General features: G+C 41.4%; 1 protein-coding gene across 2 annotated transcripts in view; it reads left to right on the top strand.

Annotated features, from left to right (window-relative positions):
* Window positions 1–26,963, top strand: part of Ric3 (RIC3 acetylcholine receptor chaperone) — a 56,884-nt gene extending 29,921 nt beyond the window's left edge. The window contains exons 2-6 of one of the 2 annotated variants that reach the window (XM_075971835.1): window positions 3,223–3,449; window positions 4,418–4,490; window positions 6,502–6,595; window positions 12,226–12,374; window positions 24,031–26,963. In XM_075971835.1, the coding sequence (XP_075827950.1) occupies window positions 3,223–3,449; window positions 4,418–4,490; window positions 6,502–6,595; window positions 12,226–12,374; window positions 24,031–24,470 (983 nt within the window). In that variant the 3' untranslated portion in view covers window positions 24,471–26,963. The remainder of the gene's footprint in view (window positions 1–3,222; window positions 3,450–4,417; window positions 4,491–6,501; window positions 6,596–12,225; window positions 12,375–24,030) is intronic. The other variant, XM_075971836.1, reaches the window with a different exon arrangement.
* Window positions 26,964–27,565: the final 602 nt, after the last annotated feature.

Here is a 27,565-nt window from a genome sequence, read left to right as displayed (position 1 = left end):
TCATATGTGTCTTCTCTAATGTCTTTATTTTAAACCTTTATATCTTCGTGTTTGTGTTTGCTTAAAAAGGGATGTGAAGAAATTATGTGTTCAACTGACATAGTATCATTCACAGCAAGAAATGCAATGCAGCATTCCTGTGTTGTTGTTTAGCCTGACGTGTTCCTCAGAGATACTGTCACATTGGGTGCAGCCAGGAATCCTACTTAAGTCATAGGAAAGAATTCAGGAGTTGTTATAAAGCAAAATTGAGTTTACTAAGAAAAAGATACTATAAAACCAATGTGTAGGTGTGGGCTTACGAGAGTCATATTTCAGTACCTTAGCGTGCTCTCTCTCTCTCTCTCTCTCTCTCTCTCTCTCTCTGTCTCTGGTGTGATTTTGTGACTTTTGAAGTCTAAGTTTATTGCTATCTAAGTTTAAAAGGTTAAGTGCAAATATTTTGGTATACTTTTGGGGGAAAGTGCTGGGGATTTACCTTGGAGCCTTGCACATGCTAGGCGGCTGCTTTGCCAAATGAGCCACATCCCTAGCCCTGACTTTTTGTTTAAAGGATTTTTATCCAAAGGTGTCTTCTGAGGTAAGTGGTACGTATTTAAAGATAAGAAAGGACTTCGGATAAAAACAGAAGTCAAAAAAGTCAATGTAGCTCTTACTGTACAGTAAGAGGTAGGTCCAGGCATGGATTTTGATTATAAATGTGGTTCACAAACCACACTTGTAAGATTTTCTCAGAAAAATACAGTTCAAAGATGAGAAATGACTGGTGATAAAAATTAAACTTAATTTGGGGCCTAAGCATGGTCATTAGTTTATCTATCATCCATCTCTCTTTGTGTCCCTCCCCTGACCACAGTATGTTCTTGAGACAGTGTCTCTTGTAACCACCTGAATATTTACCCAAGGATGGTTTTGATTTCCTGATCCCTTGCCTCCACTTCCCTTGGAATTACAGGGATGTGTGACCATGTCTAACTCATTAGCTGATTTAGCACTCTTATTTAAGAAATCTCAGGAGAGGCCATCTTCATAGTGGTTTTGCTAGTGCAGTCAAAATTCTTGACTCTCAGCCAGCAAGAAAGGCAAAGCAGACTGGGAGGTGGTGAGGCATCCTTTGCCTTTTTGTCTTTTTTCTTTGCTCTTTCTATCCTGCCTTTGTTTGCTTGTTTCAATGCTGGGGATTCAATTTAGAGCTTTGGGTATGGCAGGCCAGCTGTTTACCTACGAGGTATTATACATCCTCAGTTCCCTTTTCTACTTTCGAGGCAGGATTTTGCTATGTTGCCCAGGCCAGTTTTACCCACAATCTTCCTGCCTCATATTCCAAGTTCTGGGTTTATAGGTGTGTGTCACTATGTCTGTCTATAGACACTTATAATATAGTTTCAAAAAACATAAAATTCTGTTATTTGTGTCAATTCCATTTCAGTTTTTTATTTCCAGTTAGGAAGGTTAGTTACTTGAAGCTCTTTGATACATTGTCATAGTGAGCTTTCCATCACAGATCTGTAGTGAGTAATTCAGCCTGCCTATCCATAACTGTATTTGAGCACTTCTCCCAGATTTACCCACCACGGAGGGACCACTAGGTCATCCAGCCTATGAATAGTATCACAAAGCACAGGTACAGTTAGCAGGGTGACTGTGTGTGTGTCCTTTTACCTCAGTGCACAGTTCTTGCCTTCCCATATCTTGGCCACCTTTTGCTAATTCCCACCATCCTGCTTGGTAGAAAGTCCTTTCTCAGTAACTATGCACATTGGTCACATACCCTGTTAGTATTGATAACTCAGCACTGACCAGCCACTGTCATACTTTTAAGTTTCATTTGTCTGTTAGCAGCCACTTAGGTGTCCCTTTTTGTAAGTTCCTTATTCATATCTTTGGTCCCTTTTGCTGTGAATTTCTTGTGATGTCGTTAAGTGACATGCTCTTCTGTATTATAGATATCTAGTCCTTTTCCATTTGAAATGTTAGACTTTTTCATGATTTCATTCCTCCTAATTCTGTTCATGGTCTTCTGTATGTACAGAAATCCTTAATTTTGTTGAAGTCAAAAAATTTGTTTGTTTAAGAGTTTCTTGGAGGTTCTTCTGTTCTCTAGTGTCCTATACTTTAGAATGTTATCCCAACACTGTTTTTCAAACACTTGTACTTGTGGCTTTTTGAAGACTTACTTTTTCCTTTCTTTGTCTCCAGTTGGGTTGGTGGTGTTATCTTTTGGCTGCTCTTAATGGAGTTTTTAAAAAATGAAAGAAAATGGATTATAACCCCCCCCCCCTTCTCTAAGCTCTTCCAGGATTGGGCCTTTGACCCTATTTTTCCTGTTTGAATCCTGTCTGCTCAGCTATAGCTGATCCAAAGCAGTGCTTGCCTCCCTAAGCTGAGCACTCACTCAGCCTTCCTCCAAGGAATTTGGAATTAGGGCCTGTCTTAGCTAGTTTCTTGAAGGAGTTGCAAATTAAGAGGTTTGGAATGACTGTCTTCTACTGTGGGCACAAAGAACTAGAGGAGTTATCTGAAGAAAAAGATTGAAGTTATGAGCAAAGAAACAAAGGGAAAAGCTGTAGTCCCATAAAGAGGAGAGAGTTGGAGCTGGAATGTGAAAGTAGCCGGCCTGGATCCTCCTGATGGCTTTCCAGATTCTGGTTCTGTTCTCTCCTGAGAATACATTACATTTCCTTTTGCATTAGATAGAGGTGGCTAGCCACTGTAACAGACTCCAAAGTATATAATGGCCCTCACACAGTAAATGCTCGCTTCTCACTTACACAAACAGGACCAGGTGACTCTAAGTTAGCAGGGTGACAATTATTTAGGAACCAAGGTTGATGGAGGCTCTGCCATTTCCTACATATGACTGTCAAGTCTCCCTGGCCTTTAGCATCCATCCTACAGAAAGAAATGGTCATATAATTGAACCTATGGGAAGCTTTATTGACCAAGTTTCTTCAACTAGAACTCTGTCACATTTAACTCTACAGGAGGAGGAAATGTAGTTTAGCTACGGACCAAGAAGGACGAGGAAATGTGTTTAGTGAATAAGTTGAGATTACTACAACATGTTTGTATCTGTATGATACTTCTATCTTTCTAATCATATTTCAATTTTTCTTAAACATGTTTGAGATGCTTCTGTTATTTTAACTTCAATGCATAAGATGTTTTTGCCACATCCATTTTAAAATAGAAGAGATAAAGCTGAGTAATTACTTTTCTCAGGAAAACTGGGCCGATTTCCACCTATGATGCATCACCACTCAGTGCCCTCAGATGGGCAGATGCCTGGAGCTCGTTTCCAGAGGTCCCACCTTGCAGAGGCCTTCGCAAAGGCCAAGGGAGCAGGCGGAGGTGCTGGAGGAGGGGGCGGTGGAAGAGGACTGATGGGCCAGATCATTCCAATCTACGGCTTTGGAATTTTTTTGTACATACTGTACATTCTGTTTAAGGTAAGTGGAATTATCTTAGACATATGCCAGTGAAAATTTAATGTCGTTATAATAAAAATCATCTCCAGTAAAACCCTATAAAGGTCACACAGCTCTTTCAAATTCATCATCTCTTTAAAAAAAAAAAACTCATCTCTTTGAACAGTTAGGATAGCTATCATCTCAGTTTTACAGCTGAGAAATCTTAGCATAGATTTACAACTAAAATGTAAGGCCAGGGTTTAAACCTGGATCTTCTAGTTGATAATCCAATCAGCACTATAATTATCAAAGGAAAAGAACAAAAAACTAGGCATTTTTGCAAGCTGATAGACCATAGAGATGCTCTAGGAAAAGGCTTGTTCATAGGATGAAAGCCAGGCTTCCAATAGCCACTGTAAGGTCCATTTAATGGTGCCAGGGTATAAGATACTGTCTAGTGTCATCTCTGTAATTCTCCCAACAAACTGTCGTATCTACATACGCAGCCCAATAGTTCCTGGTTCTGGGTGTCCTACTGGGTCTTTTAAGGCAGACCCCCAATTTAGTTCTACCTTCAAGTAGGTTTTTATAGGCTACAGACTTGAGCTCTGTGAAGAGGTGTAGAATCTTTGTCTTAAGCTCATGCTTAGAGTAAAGTGAGGAGATTTTAGTTTCTTCTCATCCAGGAATTCTGCAGGCAGCCTGAGCTGAGCATGAGAATGTCCCCAGGGTGGTCCTTTACATCACCTGTCCTTCGATAAGCATGGGTACGCAGACAACAATAAGATTTTGTTTGCTTTGTGCTTTGATTTTTGCTTTGACAATTTTTGCCTTCTTGTCTCTTTCAGTGGCTTTTAAAAAGACATTTCTCTAATGCTGATATTCGGTTTGATTTCTGACTTAATTTTTGTCTCCCAGCTTTTTTTTTCTTTCCATTTAACATGCGGTGTTCCGTGCCTTTGAGGCTCTGAGCTGCTGCTGATGTGCTGTACCTCCTTCATCCTCAGCTTTCGAAGGGGAAAACTGCGGAAGATCGGAACTGCTCCACTGCCCCACCTGGGAACGCCCATAGGAAGATCAGTAAGTGCTTCTTCCCACATATTCAGTTTTACTGAGTTGGAGTGGAGTACAGCCAGGTGGACAGACATTTCTCAAAAGTGTATGGATATTGGGTCTTAAAGGGCTAATGCTGCAAAGGGCACAAGGCTGCTAGATCTTTGGTATACATTAGCAAATTAACAGTCAACATTTGACTTAGTTACTTTTCACCTACAGTCTTCAGGATGTTTGTAGCAAATGTGTTTGTTTCTCAGAGGAAAGCCGAGGGAGAAACTGCATCACTGTTACAGTCCATAGTTAGCTCTTGACACTTTGGAATCTTGAAATGTGCTATCAGATAGTTCCCAACTGAGTAGTCTGTCCTTCTCTCTAAGAATTTATAGGTTAGAATGATTCCAGGAAATAGGATCTGTGGGCTAAAGCACTTGCTGCACAGGCAGGAACTGAGATGGAATCTCCAGCACCTGTGTACAAAGCCAGGTGCGGCTGTGCATGCCTGTGACTCCAACACAGGAGCCTTAGGTTTCCCTGGCCAGCCAGCCTAGCCAGCACAATGAGCTCCTGCTTTATTGTGACACCCTATTGCAAAGGAATAAGGGAGAGAGTGACAGAGGAGGACACTGTGTGCCATCTTCTTGTACACCTGCACACTAACTTGCATGGATCTCACTCACACAGATACTTCACACACTGAATGCATACACAAAGCATAAAATTAGTAAAAAAAAACAAAACAAAATACACACTCTAATAATGAATAAAATAAAAAACAGATTATTGAGACCGTCTTTTGTCAAAGACAGAAAGAAGTGCATCAAATGGTAAAATGGACTCCCAAGACTGCTTTTCATAACAATGGCAATCGCGGTGAGTCAGCTTTATCTTTTAATTCAGAATAAAATTATTAACAATAACTTCAGCATCACATAGTGCGGTTTGCACCCACTTCACAGGAATTAACTGCCTTAAAAGACTTTTTAGAGTCGGGCATGCACTTAGGAGGCAGAGGCAGAAGCAGGTGGATCACTGTAAGTTTGAGGCCAGCCTGGTCTACAAGAGCTAGTTCCAGGACAGCCAGGGCTACACAGAGACCCTGTCTCAAAAAAAAAAAATAGGAAAGGAAAGAAAGAAAAGGCCTTTTAGATTCAGGCAGTGGTGGTGCACACCTTTAATCCTAGCACTCAAGAGACAGAGGCAGCTGGATCTGAGTTTGAAGCAAGGCTGCTCTATAGAGTAAGTTTGAAGCCAGCAGGTCTACACAGGAAAGGTGTGAAATAGAAGTCTAGGTGTTCATATGCTGAGGTACATTTAGTTTTCTTACTGCCTGAAAGTGTACTTCATGGTTTTGAGTATTTTTTTTTTTGCTGTTGTGCTGTTGCTCTCTGTGTGTGTGTGTGTGTGTGTGTGTGTGTGTGTGTGTGTGTGTATGTTGTATTGTCTACATTCTACTGACCCTGTCTGAGAAAACTGCAATTCTGGATACCCTAGCATGGTCTAATTTTTATTCTAGACAATTAGGGTCAGAAAACTTTGAGCAAGGAGGTCTCAACCATAATTCAGGATTTCCTACTGAAGAAATATAGCAATGAAACTATTAATTCCAAACCATAAATACAGGCAAACAGAGCTCACTTCAGAGTCCTGATCCTTTTTTCTAGTACTCTCTAGGCTTGGCACCTTACCCAGGGTCACTGTGTGGATCACAAGCTGTCATCCACCCTCTGCATTTATGCCGGGGCGACTTTGCAGGGTATGTTTTCAGTGTTAGATGTTTTCTTTAGTTGGCTCTGTTGAATTCTGTGTGGAAGAAGGAGTGATTTATTTATCATTCCCTAAGTGAGTATCCTGTTGATCCTCGTGGCCAGACTTCCAAGCCTTTTCTGTGCTGGTTGTTTTAGTTAGAGAAGCTCGTGTCTATTCTCCTGAGTCTCTGAAGAAGCCTGGATTATCACAGATCATCCCAGCTAGCCGTTTCTTGAAAGGGTTTAGGGAATGGGATATGATAGTTCTTAGATTGATGTTTGTTTTTCAGCCAATTATGAGCTTGTTCAACTGCAAGAAAAACTAAAAGAGACAGAAGAAGCCATGGAAAAATTAATCAATAGAGTGGGACCTAATGGTGAGAGGTAAGTTTTCTTTTTTGTTTGTTTACTTGCTCACTTTTGAGACAGGATTTCTTTGTGTTGCCTTGGCTGTCCTAGGACTAGACTAGGCTGGCCTCAAATTCACTGCCTTTACCTCCTGGGCGAAACAAATGGGGCAGTGTGATGGCTCCAGGTAAAGGTTCTCTTTTTCTTTGTTTGTTTTTGGTTTTTGAGACTGTGTTTCTCTGTGTAGCCCTGGCTGTCCTGAAACTCACTCAGCAGACCACGCTGGCCTCAAACTCAGAGATCTCTTGCTTCTGCCTCCCAGGTTCTGTAATTAAAGACATGTGATTCCACATCCAAAACTTTTTTTTATTCTTTATGAGACAGGGTCTCACTATGTACTTTTGAGTGTCCTGGAACTCGCTCTGTAGACCAGGCTGGCCTCAAACTCACAGAAATCTGTCTGCTTCTGCCTTCCGAGTGCTGGGATTAAAGGCATGCGCTACCATACCTGGCTCAAGAGGTAAGTTTTCATCAAATAGGACTCAGATAATTTCATGCGTATCTTTTTGCTTTTGATGTATAGACATGTAAGTCTTACATGGTTTTGTCTTATGTAATTGTCAGGTTAGGTGTAATATATGTATTCTTTCTCAGTTGAAATCCAGTTTCATATTATTGAGAAACCTATTTTCAAGCATTAAATGTAGTATGAATTATTGTGAGAGTTTGAAATTTGTAAATCATGTAGGATCAAATAACCTAGTTTTAAGAAGTATCTTTTCCTAGCTGTCTAATGTAAAATATTAAGTAAAATCTGGTTATTGTATGTTATATTTTCTGAGACCAAATTGAAAAACAAAAAACCAACAAACAAGGGGCTGGAGAGATGATGCAGTAGTTAAGAGCACAGCTGCTCTTCCAGAGACCTGGGTTCAGTTCCCAGCACCCACATGGTGGCTCACACTGTCTGTAGCTCCAGTTCCAGGGGAGGGGATCCATTGCTCTCCTCTTGCCTCCCTGGACACTGCACACATGTAGTGCACAGACATATATTCAGGCAAACACTTAGGAAGGAACATTCTGCTCTGCCACACTGGCCAAGGATCTGAAAAAGAAGGGGCAAGAGGTTTATGAAAATGGGAACAACTTAAAAAACAAAACCAGGAAGGAAAAGCCAGAATGTGATACTGTGGATACTATGTACCAAGACAGAGAGTCTCAGCTGAACTTTCTAACAGGAAAGAAGGGAGAACTTCACGGTGGGCCATAACAATCTCATGCGGGATAGTGAACAGTCTCTCCCACAGTGGTCTACAGTTATGGAGTCTTTGATGCAAGGAACAGGCATTGACCTCTTATATTTGCCATCTTTCAAGTACTTCTTCTCTGTCTCCTCCTCTGCTCCCCGACATCTAGTTTGCCCATCCCTGGTTGCATATTAGAAGAGTAAACAACTGAACGGTGGCATGCCTTTAATCCTAGCACTTGGGAGACGGAGGCAGGTGGGTCTCTGAGTTCAAGGCCAGCCAGGTCTACAAGTTCCAGGGCTAACAGTGAAATTCTGTCTCAAAAAAGAAAGAGAGAAGGAGAGAGAGAGAGAGAGAGAGAGAGAGAGAGAGAGAGAGAGAGAGAGAGAGAAAGAGAAGAAAGAGGAGTAGGCATCCTCACACTGCAGCTTCATGGCTTGACATTTCTTTATATTATCTCCTGTGCTATTGAAATGCTATTCATGAGGATGAACACTGGAACATTGCCTGTCTATATCAGGAACTTTGACCTCTTCGCAGTTCAGAAAGTAGGCTTAAAACCTAAAATGTTTTCTGAAGTCACATATGTACATGACTGTACTTGTGTGTGTATATAAAGGTTCACTAAACTTGCTAAAGACTGTTCTGAGCTAACTGCTTTTGTAGACATTATCTAATGTACAAATGTATGTGACTTTCCTGTCTGGGTGGAGAACTACCCTGACTTCTATAGGCTCTTATGCACTTATTGACATCTGTGTTTCTTCTTTTGAGAACTGTACGTTCAGTTCAGTAGGCTTTTTATTGTTAGTATGATTAGATTTTTTAATTTTCTGTTCTTTATCTATTCTATGATCTTAGTCCCCTGTCTGATGTGTAGCCAGTAGGATCCTGTACCGTTTCTGCAGGCATCCTTCACTCTGGTGATCGTTTCCTTTGCAGTGCAGTAGCTTTTTAATTTCACATAGTCCTATTTCAGTTCTTATGGAGTTTCCTGTGCTATTTGGATCCCTGAAATAAAAATCCTGTGCCTAGATCTTGAAGTGTTTCACCTGCTTTCCTCTAGCAAGCTAAGAGTTGCAGAACTTAGCATGACCTACCTAGTCCTGGGTGGGCCTCTGTTTTCATCCTCTCCTTTGATCCATTTGACTAGGTTCCTGTGCAGGGTGAGTTGTGCACCAGGTTTCCTTCTGTGCCTGTAGTTCTAGCAGTCGTGATTCTCAGAAGAACTGTGGATGCTCCAGTGTTTTCTGTTAGATGATATTGATGACATCTTGACTTCTGGGGCAAGGAAAGGATTTAAGACAAGGAGCACAAGCTTGCTTACAGCTCTAACCTTTTGTATGGTATCCATATACTGCATACTTTCCATAGTGTTCCTGACTGCAAGATGTTGTCCTGAAACTGAGAAATAGTACCTTCATATATCTATGTATGACTAGAAGCATGAAAAGGGTTCCTGATGTGGCTCATAAATTTTTGAGGCACCTTTCACCTCAGGGGTATAGGTCTGTACATGTGCAGTGATCTCTATGTTATGTCTGATTTTAAACATAGTATCAAACTCAGAGACACAGTTAAGGAAGCAAGGTGAGATGTTCTTATTTCGCCTTTAGAATTAGCAAGGTTTCCTTCCAAGAGTAGAGTGTCTGGTCAGAAATGGCTTATATTCTAGAAACATGGTGTAGCCTGAGAAAGCACTGGTTAGAAAGAGCCTACTCCTGAGTGCCCTGGCCTTGCCAACCTCCCTCACATGCTCTCTTGTACATGCCCCATCCTCACCCCAACACATGTAACTACTCCTTCCCCCACCCCCCAAAACATCTTTGCATCTAGGACCTTGCAAATCTATTTTCCTTTGCTGAGGCATTGACCTCCACTCAGTTGGTTCAATCTAGGTCAAGCAACATTTAATGAACCAATCACGACAGACAGGAAGATGGAATAGGAAGACTGCCACTTGACCACTGTCAAAGGAAGGTAAAGGGATGAATGGCTGTACCCTAACCTATAGTGTGAGCAAAAGAGAGACTGTGCCCCCATAGGAAACCAACTAGGTAATAACGTGGAAGGAATGGAAAGATACAAAGATCCCTGAAGATTTATAGTACTTCTTGGGAGATTCTGGCATTATTAATTAATAAGATTAAACACGAAAGAAGATGAGGATTTTGAGATAATGAACATGAACTGAACTTTGAATATGGTTGAGATGCTGTCAGAATAGCCACATATAATATATAATAGCTATAGGACTATGTGCTATTGGGGATACGATCAAGGTCATGGTGAAAGATGAGATCACCAAATCTTTGAGACCATCATATTCTGGTGTTAGCCTTGGTCTTTCCTTTCTGCTTTGTTCTATCCATATTTAATTCTTAGATTTGGACTTGATGATTTCTTTGATTAAAAGTCAAGTGACGTTATTTAACCACCTGTGACCTTATATTTTTCTAACATTTTGGAATCTGCCATAGATAACCTGCTATTCTGTTCTACTTGTTCATGTAGCTTCTTGTGGGCCTTGGTTTTGAGGGACTGAATTTAGGGTTAATTTGAAATTTAGTGTGATGACAAGTCCCCAAGTAGAGATGCTGAGGAAATAACTAGACAACAGGGACATCTGGGTAAAAAGTAAAGACTAAAGATAGGGTTCGGATATCTTCTCTTTAGGTAATGACTTAATCTGTGATGCTGGATCATGACTGGCTTTAGTAAATGGAGAGAGTAGGCCAAGGTCAGAACTAAAATGCCTAGAGAAGTGGGAGGGATGCAGGTGTGCTCCTGTAAAGCAGGAAGTTTCGGAAGGATGCTCTATGGTAAGAATCGGAAAGAACAAACTGGAAGATAAAGACCCCTGGACTCAGGAGTAAAACAGTCACTGATGATTTCTGTAAGATTTGGTAAATGACAGAGTGAAGACCACATTTCAGAGGTAGAGGAAAACAAATGTGAGACCAGCCAGACCCATATGTAGGCATGCTGTGTGTTCTGCCACAGCACTGACTGCCCTGCGGGGGCTTCAAGGCAGGCTGAGATAGCAAGAATTCCATAAAACCGTTCTCTGTAGTAAATCCTGAAGAGGTGACATGTGTATCCTGGACTCTGTTTAATGGGCAGGCAGACATATGTTTTCAAAGTTAAAAAGGATGTTTTAGTTTGTCATTTTATCTGTTGTACTTTAAAGGTTTCCATTTTCCATAAGTTAGGAACAGAGGCTCAGTTTTGTTTCAGTTAGTGTCAGACTATTCCATGTACAGTTAGAGAAACGGTCTGTAAACCTGCTAGCCAGAGCTTTGTGAACGCAGGCAGGTTGTCCTATTCTACCCCTGAACTCTCCCACAAAATGGGTCGTTCTCATTAGAGGAAGTTGGAGAACAGAGCTGATTTTGTTTTCTTCCCAGTGAGGGGGGTGGAAGTGACACACCCTTTTCCTCAGTTACACGCTCAGAGTTTGAAGGAGAAGCCTGTTTTTCCTGTCAGGTGAGCTAGGAGAGGAGCCCAGTGTAGATCTCACTGAGCAGAAGAGAGGAATGGGCGCCTCCATAACTGGTGCGTGGTTTTCTCCTGCGGCTCTGACTTGGGTGCTTGGGGCTTTAAGGAGAGAATGAGCGGTTCTCTCAATTCCTCCACTAGATGAACTGGCCTTAAAACAGGTTTCTGTTTGCTGTCCAAGACCCTGCCTTTCTGTATGATGCAGCGTTTTCCTCTCCGGGGCCTTGTTTCCCTCAGGTCTGGTGCTGTTCTTGCAGGTATTTGCCCAGAACCACAGCTAAGTTGGCAGTCAGGTGCAGTTTTCTAAACTGTAGAAATTGAGTTCTGTGGTGGGGTATTGGCTCATTGGTAGAGTGTTTGCTTATCGGAGTTCTAAAAGAAAGGGGCGGAGAAGGAGTAGGAAAGGAGAGATGGAAAAAGAAAAGGCACGAACTGTAATCACCATGTGTAAATTTCAGTTTGTGGATCTCAGGTTGTCAGTTTCTCTCTCTAAGAAAGCCTTTCGGATTCCAGTCCAGTGTTTTTCTGTGGTTGAGACTAATGGTCTAGAATATTTTTCTTTGACATCCTTGCTTCAGAGAAGTGTCTCATAGTAAAGGGAATAAGGTATGAGTTTGAGGGAAATTGAGAGTCTGGGGGCTCAGCCTTGTGAGATGTACGGCTGAGACCACTGGGGTCTTGTTTCCATCTCAGTAATCATGGACTCAAGCAGTCACTGAAGTGCTCTGGAGAGTACACTCCATGTGTAAGATCACAACATGGAACTAACATCTCAGGCACCAACCATGACATTCCAGAGTCAATCCTAGAAAATCACCTGCTGTTAGACCTCCGCTGTGAGGATCCAAACAGATCATGGCGAAGTTTCCCTCATTGCTTAGGAGTGCTGACCACCAAATGGCTGGATTGTCTGTTTCTCAGCAGAGCACAGACTGTGACATCTGACCAAGAGAAACGATTACTGCATCAGCTCCGAGAAATCACGAGGGTCATGAAAGAAGGCAAGTTCATTGACACATCTACTCCAGAGAAGGAAGCTGAGGAAGCCCCTTACATGGAGGACTGGGAAGGTAAAAGGACCCCTTACTTCATTTTTAGCTGTCACCCAGAAAAGACTTCTTACCAGTTTCCTTAAAAATAAGCTGGTACTGAGGCATGACAAATCTCTGTTCTCACTTTATAATGTTTACCTTTTATAAATGTGCAGTTGGAAAGTTTGGCAAACATCTACAGTTGTAATCACACTCAGAACAGTTTCATGGTGCTAGAAAGTCCTGCCCTCCTGCCTCTGGCAGCCCCTGAGCTGCTTTCCACCCCAATAATTGGGCTTTTCCTGTATCAATGGATTATAGTGCAGATGCGCTGTGGTGGGCGTCTTCTGTTTAGAGTAATGCTTTTGAGAGTCATGTGTGTTGTTGAGTCACACATTCTTTCTGAAGTTACTGGAGTGTTGTATAAATATACCACAGCTTGTTCATCCACTCACTAGCTGATTAACACCAGGCTCTTCTGGCTTTGGACTGTGGGGTCTGAGCTGCTGTGAGGTTTGCATGCAAGGCTGCTCATGGCTTCTTTTGGACATACTGTGCTTCTCTTTCAATATAGGACTGGGATGTCAGGGTTTATAGTCCGTATATGTTTAAATTTACAGACACTGTAAGTTAGCTTTAAAGTGGCTGTACATTTTCACCAGTAGCTTGTGAGTCAGTTATCCCATATCCTTGCTAATACAATGTCTCTGTAAATGTTAGCCATTCTGTGAGATTACAGTGGTATTGCAGTCATAAGTCAAATTTACATTTTCCCTGTGACTTATGATGTTGAACATTTTTTCATGTGCTTATTTCCAAACTGCATATCTTTGTTGAAGAGCTTGTTCTAATTATTATTTTTGATTATTTGTTTGAATGTGTTTTTCTTAAGTTGCAACATAATTTATTTACTGTCTTTTTTTGAGACAAAGTTTTGTGATACAGTAGCCCTGGCTGGGCTATAGTCACTGTATAGCACCCAGGCTAGTTATTCATGAATGCATTATCCTTGTGCCTCAGCATCCCTAGTACTGGGATTATATATGTGCATCACCATTCCCAGCTCTAAGAGCTTTTATGTATCTTGGATGCAAGTACTTTACCAGTTAGGTATTTTACATGTATTTTCTCATAAACTGTAACTCACCTTTTTATTTCCTTAATAGCATCTTTCAAATAGAAGCCTTAAATTTTTATGAAGTTATATTTTTCATTTTTCTTTTAACTCTTTTTATATGTCCTGTTTAAGACATCTTTACTTTATTCAAAATGTTTTCCTCTAGAAATTATATGACTTTAATGCTTGCATTTAGGCTTATTTGAGAATCATTTTTTAATTAATATTTTTGAAATTAAAGTATAATTATATCATTTTCTCCCTTTCCTTTCCTCCCTCCAACCTCTCCCTTGAGTTTATCTTTATAGATGGTAGGCATCAGAACTTAAATTTGCTTTTTCATATCTCAGTATTATATCAGTCTCCTTTAATTTGATTTAGCACACTGGTTGAAAATCATTTGACTCTGTGTGTGTGTGTTTTCCTAGGTGTGAAACCTAGAGCTTTGCACGTGTGGGCACATGCTCTGCCACTGCGCTTCATTGCTAGTCCAATATCAAATGTCCGCCCTGAAAACATACATACATACAGGTAACATACAGATTGAGAAGGTTGTGTTTATATGTTTAGGAATGCACATCACATACATACATACACATGTCACAACAATTAAAGAAAAGAGCCCTGCGTTGGTTTTTTAGTTCTAGAATAATTATGATGTGTGTTAAAACCTATTTTTGTCATGATAATATATGGCTAGACTCAGTTTTCAAAGTCTTTCACCCTTTTATTAAAAATAGATTCTTTTCTCATACAATATATTCTGATTACAGTTTCCCCTCCCTCTACTCCTTCCATTTCCTTCCCCCACCTCCTTGCTCCTCCTGATCCACTACCTTTTTGTCTCCCATTAAAAACAACAAGGTTCTAAGAGATAACAATAAAACATAACAAAATAAAATATAATAAGATAAAACAAAAACCATCCCATCAGAGTTGCACAAGGCAAAGCAACAGAAGGAAAAGAGCCCTAAGGAAGGCATAAGACCCACTAGTTCACAAACTCCTTGGGGTTCCCTGAGCTCTGAGGGGACGAATTGAATGGAGACATCCCATTTAGAGCTGTGTGTTCCAAGGACTCCCTCTCCGTATAATGTCTGGCCGTGTGTCTCTGTATTTGTTTGCAAAGATTATTTTTTAATGCTGGTGTTTATAAAGGCTACTACTTACTAGTGATTTTCTTTTATCCTATACTGTCTTTGGACTTGATTTCAGAGTAATGCCATGCACTGGGGTTGCAGTCTTTTCTGGAAGTTTGTGTTGAAGTGCTGTTAATCCATAATCATTAGTGGAGTTTATCTGGGCCTGCGTGGGGGATTTTTGTGTTTTGGAATGTGTGTGCAGGTGCATGTGTAGACTTGCAAGAATAAATTGAATTTCTTTAATACTTTAAGTAAGCTTTGAAAGTAGTTTTATAAGTTTTGCATACTTCATACAAATGTCTTGTTAAAAAAATATTGTTCATAATCTTTCCTACCTACTTACTGTCTGTGACACCAGGGGAATGTATACTTTTTTTTTTTTTTTTGGTTTTTCGAGATAGGGTTTCTCTGTAGCTTTAGAGCCTGTCCTGGAACTAGCTCTTGTAGACTGGCCTTAAACTCACAGAGATCTGCCTGTCTCTGCCTCACAAGTGCTGGAATTAAAGGCATGCACCACCACCACCCGGCGGGAATGTGTACTTCACTGTACTGATACTAATAATCTTTTCTTCCTCTCACTTCTTTTTCTGATCAACTGCACAGACTTATAACTTTTGATCTTTTCAAAGGCCTGTGTTTTGTTCTCATTGTGAGGTTGGCTCTGGAATATACTTGAGGGCTGGTTTAGCCTTAGTGAGCCTTGCTTGAACCCAGTTTCTGACAAGTCTTCTCCTCTGGATAGTAGAACAAGCTCTTCTTACCTACGTGTAAGTTTAGGATGTCCTTACTGCTGACACCTGGTGGCATCTTGTTCCTTCCCATGTCCGTACTCAGCTACAAACGTGAGGTTCCCTCTGCATGTCTGAAGTATTTAATTAAGAAGCTCTGTAGTTCTCAGCAAATTCTGACTTCCCTTTCTTCTCTGAACTCTCGTGTCTGTTTTTCTGAACTCAGGGAATTCCATGGGCCCCCTTTTCCCTTCTCGGGATTATTGTGGCCCACTTGTTTTGTAGTATTTGAAGATGTGCAAAAGGTATAAACAGACGTTTCAGCAGCGAGGATACAGATCGCAACTACACACAATAAAGCATATTCAACATAATTTTCCTCTTACAAAATGCAAATTAAAATTAGAATAAGATAGTAGTATACAAGTAGTGCACAACTTTATCCCCAGCAGAAGTAGAAGCAGAGGCAGGTGGATCTCTGTGAGTTTGGGGCCAGCCTGGTCTATATAGTAAATTCGGGCAAAAGGGCTATATAGTGAGACACTGTCTCAAAAAAGGATGCTTCTCCATACCTTTCAGAATGACTGAAATAAGAAATTGCACAAGATTGGACTACAAAGAAAGTATTATGTTTGCATTGGTAGTGAGATATGGAAGGGAATGCATGTGTTATTATTAGTTACTTTTCTGTCTCAGTGACCAAATGACTTCCCTTGCCAGTGGCAGGAAGACTTAATGGAACATCCCATTTCACAACAGGTAGGGTTCAGAAAGCAGAGAGGTGGCCAGGGATCTATCCTCAGCAATCTATATCTTCCAGCGAGGCTTTGCCTCCTCCACAGCCTCCAAAACTAGAACCCCCAGCTGGGAGCCAGGCATTAAGAATATGAGTCTGTAAGGGACATTTTGTGTTCAGTCCACAACAGGATGTTTTGGAAAACAAAGTAGTAGTTTGTTAAAAAAAAAAAAATCTAAGCATGTAAATACTATGTAATATAGCAGTTGCAGCCTTGATATTTATACCCAAGAAATGAGGACAGGGACATGCAGGACTTGTACATGAATATTCATAGCAGCTTTATCTAATAGGTAAAAACAAGAATCAATTTGATTATCCTTTAGCAGGTGAATAGTTAAATGGTGGTACATGTATTACATAGTATACCACAAAGCAATAAGAAGGAATGAATTATTGATACATGGAGAGAATTATGCAGGGTGAAGGGTAGAAGCTTATTCAAAAAGCTATGATTCTATATGTATAATACTCTTCAAATGGCAAAGTTTGGGAATAGATAACATACTAGTAATTGTTAGGAGTTGAGTAGCAACATGCTGGTAGGAAGGAGAGGTTGTGGCCATGAAGGGCAACAACATAAGGCAGCCTTGTGGATGAATATATTCTCTACTGTATGTTTTTCTTTTTGTGTATGTTGAATGCATGTATTTGTATGGAGTGTGTATGCGTGTATGCATATTCATGCGTGTTTTCAGACAAAAGGTTGAGGTCAGATATCTTTTTTATTTTTATTTTCAGCTGTCTTTCTTAATTTCTTTCCACCTTATATATTTAGGCAGGAACTCTTGTTTAAATCCGGAGCTTTCCAATTTCAAGCTTGTCTTGAGGGTCCTGTCTCAGCCTCTAAACGCTAAGATTACAAGCAGGTTGTCCATGCACACCTGCTGTGTATGTGGTGTTGGGGATTAACTGCCAGGCCTTGTGCTTGCAGGACAAGGCCCTTTCCGTTGAACTATCTCCCTACTCCTGTTCTGCTAATGTAGATACCTTGTATGGTGGTTTGAAAGAAAATAGCTCCCAAAGGGGTGGCACTATTAGGAGGTGTGGCTTTGTTGGAGTGCATATGGTCTTCTTGGAGGAAGCGTGTTACTGTAGGGGCGGACTTTGAGGTGTCCTATGCTCATGGTAGCCCAGTCTGTCAGTCAACTTCTGGTTGCCTGCAAGATGTAGGACTCTCAGCTGTTCCTCCAGCATCATTTCTACCTTCATGCCACCATGCTCCCCACCACGATGATAATGGACTGAACCTCTGAAGCAGTAAGCCAGCCACTCCAGTTGAATGTTTTCCTTATAATAGTTGCTGTGGTCATAGTATCTCTTTTCAGAAATAAAAACCCTAACTAAGATATCTTGGTTATGATTATGCTATATTTTTTCTTCATGCCATCAATGGAATAAACTGGGATAACAAGGGATTTCTGTGCTTATGTCAATTTATACTTATCTCAAGATTAAAAAAAGAAGTTAATTACTGAAAGTAACACAAGAAGTTGTAACACAGAGGTTAATAGTAAAGCTTTCTATACATAAAACTTCCTCCCTATGTAGTTAAAATGGTATAAGAGTTTAAAAGCTCATGCTGGACTGGAAAAATATCTACAGCAAATATGCATAAAACAAATTGATGGGCTTATATATAAAAAGTTCTATGGCTAATACAGAAGTCATTAAAATTCAAATAAATAGTTCACAGAAGAAAACGATGCCACCACCTGTAAAACCTGTGAAACTGTCAACCTCACCAGTCAGCAATAAAAGAAATTTTTTTCTTTCAGCTTGTAAATCTGTATTATACAATTTTGTTCCCTAGTATTACTCCTCTCCCTATCATTTTCTTGTAGGGGAACACAACCTTGTAGGCTGTGTTGAGATCACATAGAATTTTAGCTGTGGTACTAACTTTTAAAGACACGTGCCTTTTCGGCTTTAAATATCATTTAACCATGTTATTATATTCCCTGCTACATTACCAATGATTGATTATTTTACATTGATAGTTACCTTTTCCATTTTTCTATTCCTCTCTTACCCCCTCCTTCCCTACCCTTCTCCCTCCATCCTTTCTTTTTCTTTGATCAATGCATCTATTTCCTCTACAGTATCTTCAGCGCCTGAGATTCTTCTATCTCTTGTATTCTGTTGGTTTTACTTGTCTCTGCAGTTTCTGTTTGTTTACCCAGATTTTCCATATCCAGCCATCCCTTGGTTTGTGTTTTCTTTATTACCTCCATTTTGGTCTTCAAGTCTTAAGCTGTTTCCTTTACCTGTTTGATTGCTTTATCTTGGTTTTCTTGGGTATCTTTGAAGGATTTATTTATTTCTTCTAACTTTTTGTTTGTCTTCTCTTCCATTTCTTTAAGGGACTTTTTCACTTCCTGTTTAAGGGTCTCCATCATTTTCATAATGTTACGTTTAAAGTCGATTTCTTCTACTTCTGGGTTAGGGTGTTCAAGTCTTCCTGTTGCATGTTCGCTGGATTCTGGTGTTATCATGTTGCTTTTCAGGTTGTTGGAGGAATCCTTGCATTGGCGCTTGCCCATCTCTTCCTTCAAATGCAGCCAGGAGAGTCTTGGCATCTTGGTCTAATCTTTGCTGTGGCTGCCTGTGTACTTGGGGGTTTTTCTTGGTCTGCCCTCTCTTAGGTCCCCTTAGCACTGGAGCTGGCTTTCAGATCCCCTCCGCCCTGAAGCCGGCTGTGCTAGTGGACCTAAGGACCCTGCAGATGAAAAGGAGTGCTTGGGGGCAAGATGGGATGGGGTAAATAAAGAAAGCCGGTAGCCGGGGAGACAGCCTGCTGGATGGCCAGAAATGTTTAGGGAATTGAAGGGGGCCTGGACTCCGTTTCCTGGGACCGTCTGGCCGGGTGGCCACTCATTCACCACTCCGGATGGATCTCCTCAGTACAGGAGCAGGGCCTCTTGCTGGGCTCCAAGGACCATGTTGTTGTTTCTCAGCTCGCCAAAGTTCTCAATTCATCATCTCCAGCAACAGCAACTTCAATGCAGCACAGGAAACAGATGGCGCCAGATCTTCTGCAAAGCCAAGTCTGAATACAAGTCAGTCCGTCCTTTTGCTGAGATAGGCTGTCACCACATAACCCAGACTGACCTTGAACTCCTAGCCCTCTTGCCTCTGCCTCTTGAGTGCTGGGATTTTAGGCATACACAGCTGTATATGACTCAGCTACTTTCCCCTTCTCTACTAGGAATTGAACTTACAGCCTTTGAACATAACTTGCGTGTTAGGCAAGAGCTTTACCACTGAGCTCCATCTGCAAACCATTTAAAAGATGTAATGGGTCTTCTTGCTGAGTTGCCCAGTCTGGCCTTGAAGTTGCCTTGTGTCTTGTATCATAGGTAGCTATGACCTCAGGCTTGAGCAGCAAGCCTGCCTTATATCTACTTTCTTATATCCAGCTTCACAATTACTGAATTTAACTTTTGATGAATTTTTATATTTCCCAAGACAATGTCCTGCCTTATTTTTGATGTTTACATGTTAAGGATTGGTCCCTAAACTGATATTATTGGGATGTGGACCTTTTGGAAATGTGGGCCTCGGGAAAAGTCCTTAGTTCATTGTATGGATGCCTTCAAGGGGGACTGTGGTACCCCAGTCACTTCTTCCTTTCTGGCTCTAAGCAGTTTGCCTCTTGCTTCTGTTATAATGTGCTGCCCCTGCCAGAGGCCTAAAGCAATGGGCTTCCCAATCTTGGGTTGGAATCTCCAGAACCTTCAGCCACAATAAACCTTTCTCTTTATGAACTCATTATCTGAGGTATTTCATTGCAGGTGTAGACCTGACATATGAACCACACCTTCTCTCTGTAAAGCACCATGGGTTAGAACACTTAGATAGCTCTATGGAGTTTTATCTTGCTGCTAGAAGATTCATGGCCTGCCATTGCCCTTAGAAGTTGGAATCCTTGTTCATTCTGTGCTTTCACTTGACTCAAACCAAGAAGTCGTGTTCTGGTCTGATCCCTTCTCAGTAGGTAGTCTGTTTTTAGTTAGCTGTTTGTTTTCTGTCTGGGAATTCATTTTCATTTTATATTTGAAAATCTGAATTTGGTCACAGTCATTGGTTCTGTCTGTGCATACATGAATGTGTTTTTATACTACTTTTGCCCAGCAGTTAGTGAGGCTTCCATCAGTGAACAGATGTTTTCTCTCATCGTTTTTATTAATACTTTGATCTATTTTACTTTGCTTTCACAGTCTAGTAATTCAAAATGGGGTACAATGATGAACCTCTACAATTTCTCTGAATTGCCATTTCTTTGTCATTTGTATTTGTTATAGGAGAATTCTTTAGTGTGAACTTTTAATACATGGATTTGTTTTTCAGCCATGTCCATCTTAATCTTGTAACCTTTATTCCTGGGTATAAATTTTTCATCTTGTGATCATGCCTTTTTGTTTACCGGAATTCTATTTCTGTTTGCTCTGTATCCTCTTGAATGTCACAGGGATAAGTTGACGTGTTAAATCCATTCCCTATGTTGACTATTTTATTGGTGGCTGCTGTATATAATTTGCTTAGTTTGGATTTCATGTTTTGAACTGCTGTGTTTTTCATAGAAGCAGTGAATCTTTGTTGTTTGTTTATATATTTTTAATGAAGTTCTAAAGTATTAAGTTATTTGACATGAACTACATCAGCAATTGGGTGGGTCATTAATGATAGTTTGGGGTTTAACATCAGTTTTCCATTATATGGGATATCTTCTTTCTGTTCTTTCTCCTTCACTCTGGTGTTCATTTGTGTGTATTCGTGTGCACGTGGATGTGCATCAGTTTGCGTGTGGTCAGAGGACAGCTGGTTGAAGTTGGTTCTGTCTTTCTACTATGTTGGTCTTGGGGATGGAACCCAGGTTGTTGGACTTGGTGGTAAAGTAAGTACCTTTACCCACTGAGCCATCTTTTTAGCCCCTGACTATTATTTTGATAAGTTGTTTTCTGGTTCTTTTGTAGATTCTTTGTACTTTTCCTCCCTGTCAGTATTCCTTTGTGATTAGATTTTGTTGTCTTGTTTGTTTCTTGAGGTGGCTTGCTTAAAACCTGGAATGGATGACCTGGAGTCTGGAGAGGCTAAAGAAGTGTTGGGATGGGCCTGGAACCTTGAGTCTACAAGGCCTGGTGCTGAGGCAGCCTAAGGGCCTATTTTGCATGAGAAAACCTTGTGGGCCTAACTTTGGGTCCTGGGACTATGGGATCCAGAGGTGATCTGGAATCTTGATGCTATGTTTTGGTCTAGTACTCACATCTACTGGAATGAGCATGGGTCCTGAATGCACTAGACTGTGGAGATTAGCTTCAAGGCTGCACCATCAGTAGATAAGTCTAGAGCCAGCGCCTGCATTTAACATCTTGATTTCTGACTTCAGAGGTTACTACTTGGTTCTGGATATTCCTAGAAGTGGTGACAGGGCTGGCCTGGAACCCAAAGCTTGGTTGTTGCTGGGTGGACCTGGACCCTGTTTCTGTGAGAGTATAGATTGCTAGGTGTAAGCCCGATAACTGGGGTCACGGGACTGCCCTGGACTTTGTGCCAGAATAGGACTGCTCCCTGTGGCCATGGAGGCCAGGACGACCTGGATCCTGAGGCTGCTGGATTGGGCCTAGAGTTTTAGTCTAATTGTCTTCCATCCTACACCAAAGTAGGTAATTATCAAAATGCAAAGGTAAGCTTTGCTCTTGGTGAAGGTACACAAATGTACTGCTCGTGAGAAGTCAGTGGTTGAGACGGAAGTAACAAACTCCTGCCCTGAGGTTGTGAAAGCCCTGGGGTAGCTATCGCAGCTCATTTTCTATTGCTATGACTGAATATCAGATGAGGTAACTTAAAAACGTTCGGAGGCTTAGTCGTGTCAGCATCCACTTGGCATCTGGTTAGAGCCTTCTTGGTATGCCATTGTGTGTCAGAGGGCATCACATGGTCAGACAGAGCAAGCTTGATGTAAGAAGTTTTTCTTCTTACAGGTCCATGAATGCCATCGTGTGGAACTTACCTTCAGACCTGATTTAATCCCCCCTAAAGATCTCCCTCAAAATACCATTGCATGGACAAGATTCTGGTACTGATGTCAGTGCTAGTGGGGGGTTGGTAAGAGGCAGTGTTTACATCTCTGGGATAATTGAAACATTATAAGGCTCTTCTGGAAAGTAATTTGGCAGAAATAGTCTTCTATATGACTGTTCTCTTTGGCCTACTCTCCATATTTCTAGATGCCCACCTTGAGGAATTGGGGTAGGAGGTCTGCGTTTATATTCAGAGCTTCTCGCTGTCACATAGCTTACAATGGGTACAAGTTGGAAGGAATTTGCTTGAATGTCTTTTTTTTTTTTTTTTTTTTGGTTTTTCGAGATAGGGTTTCTCTGTAGCTTTAGAGCCTGTCCTGGAACTAGCTTTTTTTTTTTTTTTTTTTTTTTTTTTGGTTTTTTCGAGACAGGGTTTCTCTGTGGTTTTGGAGCCTGTCCTGGCACTAGCTCTTGTAGACCAGGCTGGTCTCGAACTCACAGAGATCCGCCTGCCTCTGCCTCCCGAGTGCTGGGATTAAAGGCGTGCGCCACCACCGCCCGGCTGGAACTAGCTTTTGTAGACCAAACTGTCCTCAAACTCACAGAGATCCGCCTGCCTCTGCCTCCTGAGTGCTGGGATTAAAGGTGTGCACCAACACTGCCCTGTTGAATGTCTTTTAAGAATAGTAAACCATGTCAGTATGACATGGAAAACTTTAAATGAAAAAATACAGAACAACAGTACATATCAAACATGATCTTTATTAAAAAGGCAGAAAAATACTATCTATATATGACTTTAAAAGCCAGAGATAAATGGTAAGATTCTAGGTGAATTATGTTTTCTTTTTAAACTTGTCTGTAACTAAAATTAGTAGGGAAAATATAGCTAAATAAAGGCTATGCTACTTTCCTCGAAAATGCTGCAAGTCTGAATAACTTTTGTAATCAGAAATGTTGTCAAAATGTCTCTAGATACCACACATTATACCAAAAGATTGTCATTTTTCATAATTGATGGGCAAAAAGTGGTGTCTGTCAGAGCTGAATATAGGGGTTATCATCACCATGCAACTGAATTTTGAATTCTCCAGCTTTCCACATTGTGTAGTGAACACTGCCGTTGCCAGAACTAGCGTATGAACTCCAGCCTGGCCCATCTGCTGCTCGGGCTGGGCTTGGCTGACACAGATTTATTTCATTTCGTTCCTCTTTCTCATTATCATAGCTGAGGTTCAGTGCCAGTGCTACTGACTTCATTACCTGTTTGTTGTTTTCCTTTTGTTCCGCTTTGTGAAATGAAGATGGCAACAATGGGGACTCTGTCTCTGGAGATACAGCTCTTGTCCTGTGGGGTCTTGGTCATGTCTTGCTAACTTGCTTCTGATACACAGTATTTTGGTTGTTTTGATAAGTAGAAAGCACCATGGTTTTTTTAAAAAGGATTTAGCATTGCTTTTCCCAGCCCCACCCCCACCAGAAGATTTGGAAACAGTTCCAAATAGAAAGTGTAAACACTAGCCTTAAGCTAAGCCCTCTCCATCTGGTATTGGTGCATTTTTTTTTTTATGCTGAAGGCTCCTGCTGTTTGCTTAATCTTCATCAGTGTTGCAGAAACATGAGGGGTGAGACTTACCTCTACCCCAAGCACCTTACTTAAGAAGGATTTTCCTCTGCCTTGGTTTGTATTTCAAAGAGCATAGGGATAGTCAGCCAGACTGCTAGGAATTTGTTCAAGTGAAACTTTAGAACTATTAGAACCATCTTAGAGATTTATTGGATGGATTTGTTAGGATAGGATAGCTGCTGCCAGAGAATCCTCTCTGATCCTGACACTATTTATTTTCAAAGATGCTCTTTGTAAGACTTTGTTCTACTTTCCTCTCTAGGTTACCCTGAAGAGACTTATCCAGTGTATGACCTTTCCGATAGTATCAAGCGTAGGCAAGAAACAATCCTGGTGGATTACCCTGATCCAAAAGAGCCCTCTGCTGAAGAAATAGCTGAACGAATAGGGGTGATGGAAGAGGAAGGGTCAGAGCATTTGAGCTGGGATCATTTGCCCACTGACCCTGGAGCCCAGGAAGATAATTCTGTTACCCTGTGTGATCCTAAACCAGAATCATGCTCCTGCTGTTTTCATGAAGAAGAGGATCCTGCTGTCTTGGCAGAGAATGCTGGTTTCAGTGCAGATGGCTACAGTGAGCAAGAGGAAGCCACCAAGGAAGACTGGTCCCAAGACTTCACAACTGAGGGGTTGGGAATCAGCACTGATAACACATACATGGGTGGCATGTTGAGGAAGCGCAACCTCCAGAGTTTAGAGTGAAAGCGGCCTGTTTGATGATGTATCCATTACTCTACTCCCAAGGTATCTTTCCTTAATTTCATCCATGGCCCTGTGCCATCTGTATTCAATAGCATAGTTTTGGGCCACTACCATGGATATTATTTATCCTTCCTGGTGCTTGCTCACCTGTCACCTTGTAAAGTAGACATTAGCGTGAACACAGGGACAGCATCATCTCTTCCTGCCTTTCTGCATCAGAGACACTAACTCATTAGGTAATTATACTTGTTTGATTGTGCCTGGAGGTGGTATCACCTGTGCAAAGATCTGACCCCTTCACATAGGGGTAACAGAAGCTTTACCTATGAATGAGCATTGATTAGCAGATGTTGGGGACTTAAGGTTTTGAAAATGAAGATTATAGACTCCCAAATGCCTTATTCTTTTGAACTTGTTAGTAGTCCCCCAAGAAGAGCATGCTCAATTGTGAGGATGAGGGGCCCAGAGCGCACAGCAAGACAGCTGACTGAGCTGTAGCCTCCCCTCAGAACCTTCTAGGTTAAGATATCCCGGCTCCTCTGGAGTACACACGACTATTTGGAGACCTTTTTGCTTGTATATCACCTTGATCTCTAGCTTACCATGTCCTTACTCTGTTGAACAGAATTGCCAATTCAGAAGCACCTTTATATGTCCGGTCTGCGGCTAGGGGAAATTTGAGGCTTAAGTCTGAATCCTACAAAGCTGAAGTTTGAGGCTGTTGGAGCTCCAGGATAGCCTAAGTATAGTGGTCCTTCCATGAGGAGTTCAGGGGGCCAAGGCTCCATGTCTTTGTGAGGCAGGATGAAACCTATGAATCCTGACAAGGGCGAGTCAATTCAGTTCCATGCAAGACCTGCAAGTTGAAAGAAGGTGTGTCTCCAAGGACATGCCCAGCCATGAAATGGGAAGCCCAAAAGTTAAGGAATTCTGTGAAGTTGGATACAGTCTTTAGAGCTCTACTGTGCCTGGTCTGAATATGATGACAGAAAACAGTGTGGACCACTTAGGAACACACTGGCTGCCATCAGAAGGTATGGGGCCACACCAAGATAATCACTACTACAAAGCTTTACGTGTTTGGTGAACTAGAAAAGGCCCTGGATATTGAGTCTAGAAATGGACTGCACTGTACTGATTCCTGTATAGAACACTGATTGAAATGGTGAAGAATGCAGTTAGCGTGGACTAAAGAGTCTTGGTGTAATGAAGTGTAAAAAGTAATGTAGGTACTCTTGTTTTGCAAACTGTTTTCTGTGTGGGTCCCTCATCCACTGTGTGAAGTTGATTTAGGATAGCCCCTTGTTCTCACTTTTGTCCATAGGATACGATCTCCTTATCACAACTTGTTTCTCTCATTCACTCATCCGACAGTTGCCTCATGCCGAGCACAAAAAGGTTGAGTTTGTATCTTAAAGAGTTCCAGTTTACTATGGGAGTTTGACAGATGCACTGAAGACTATAGGAAGGCTCGAGATTGTGGATTCTTTGGGCACAGAAAACTGGGTCCTGATGCTTCCCTGCGACTCTGCCTGTAGAGTTCTGGATTGGCTCCTTAGGCGATCTGAGCCTGGTGTGGGCATCTGTAAAGTGAGGGTTGTAAAACGCAGGTCTCTCAGGGTCTTAAGCTGTAAATGAGCTAGTCGGTGTGCCCAGGGCAGCCTGCGGTGTGCACAGGGCAGCCTAACAGGCTCAGGCATGATAGAATATCACGTGGCAGCTATTTTATTACAGTGTGGGCCCAAAACTACAGGACCATGCAAGAACAGGAATGCTTTTCCCAAAGTAGCAATAAATTTCCAAAGAGACTTTATGTCACACTAAGAACATGGGCAAGGAAGAGAAAGGACATTTTGGCAGAAAGAGTGGGTTAGCAAGAACAGTGGGGTGTGTAAATGGATATTCAGCTAAAAAGTGTTACAGAGTCAACTCTGTTATTATTGGGGTGAGCTATGGAAACAGTTTCTGCCAAAAGGACCAATTAAGGTTTTTGCCACTGTAGGTATTAGTTTGCATATAGGAATATATTTGTCTGTATATACCAGAAACTTCAGTGTACCTTTCAGTAATTTAGAATGTAGGGTTGTTTTTTTTTTTAATTTTCCAGAATTGTATCCTTTGGATATGATGATTTTACATGTAAACCCAACCCATGGGGACCAGCATCAAGGGATTGATTTTTATTGTGTTATTCATGTCTCAGTATTAAAGGCTGCAGACTTCATCAAGGCCTTGCTATTAGGTTTGCAGTGACCCCTGGGGCACTGTAGCAGCAGCTGGCCTAAAAAGCCACTGCATCACCTAGGGCCATGCTTGGTAAATAAAGTGGGTGATCAGCCAGAAGATCCCTTCACAATGTCATGGTAGGAAACAGGACAGTGCCTCATGTAGTGCTCAGGGACTAGGTCCAGAGGTGTGCTGAGTGGAGATGGATGTAACCTCTAAAGTTCTTTGTACCTTAGTCTTAGGTGATAAAATCATTCATGGTCTACACTCAGACACTTTGAAAAAAGTAACTTATATACACATGGCATAATATTTTCTTATCTCTGTGACCAAATACTCAGCGAAGGCAACTTAATGCAGGAAGGGCGTATAGTGTGTGGACAGTCCTTCCTGGAAGAGGGCCGTGAGGACTGGTTCAGTCAGGGAGCAGAGAGAGATGGACACCAGCACTCGGTTTGTTTCCCCCTTTATTCAGTCTGGGACCCCAGCCAATGGGACGCTGCTGCCCACAATGAAGGTGGGTCTTCCTCCCGACTGAACCGTCTTGTAAACTGTCATAGACAGGTGTGTTTCCGTGGTATTCTAAATCCCATCAAATTAGCAATTGAGATTAACCATCGTGGCAACAGGTTTAAGGCAAGATCTTCCTGGACATGTGTTCTACAACTTTAGGATTTTTTATCAACCTGATAAGTGAACAAGACCCTTTCTCCTTTTAGAACATCCTGTATTTGGTCTTCCTCACAAAGGCAGAAGCTAAAGGGCTAAAGGAGCCAGACCATGGTTCAGGCAGGGACTGCTTTTAATCTACATGAGTGAATAAGTGAACCCTAATCTATCTGCTCTCCACTTTCCCTTTATCTAGACAG

The sequence above is a fragment of the Microtus pennsylvanicus genome, chromosome 5, assembly GCF_037038515.1.
Source record: "Microtus pennsylvanicus isolate mMicPen1 chromosome 5, mMicPen1.hap1, whole genome shotgun sequence".
In the NCBI taxonomy this organism is placed as follows: Eukaryota; Metazoa; Chordata; class Mammalia; order Rodentia; family Cricetidae; genus Microtus; species Microtus pennsylvanicus.
The sequence above is the reverse complement of the archived record's forward strand: the minus strand, read 5'-3'. Positions and strand labels throughout refer to the sequence as shown.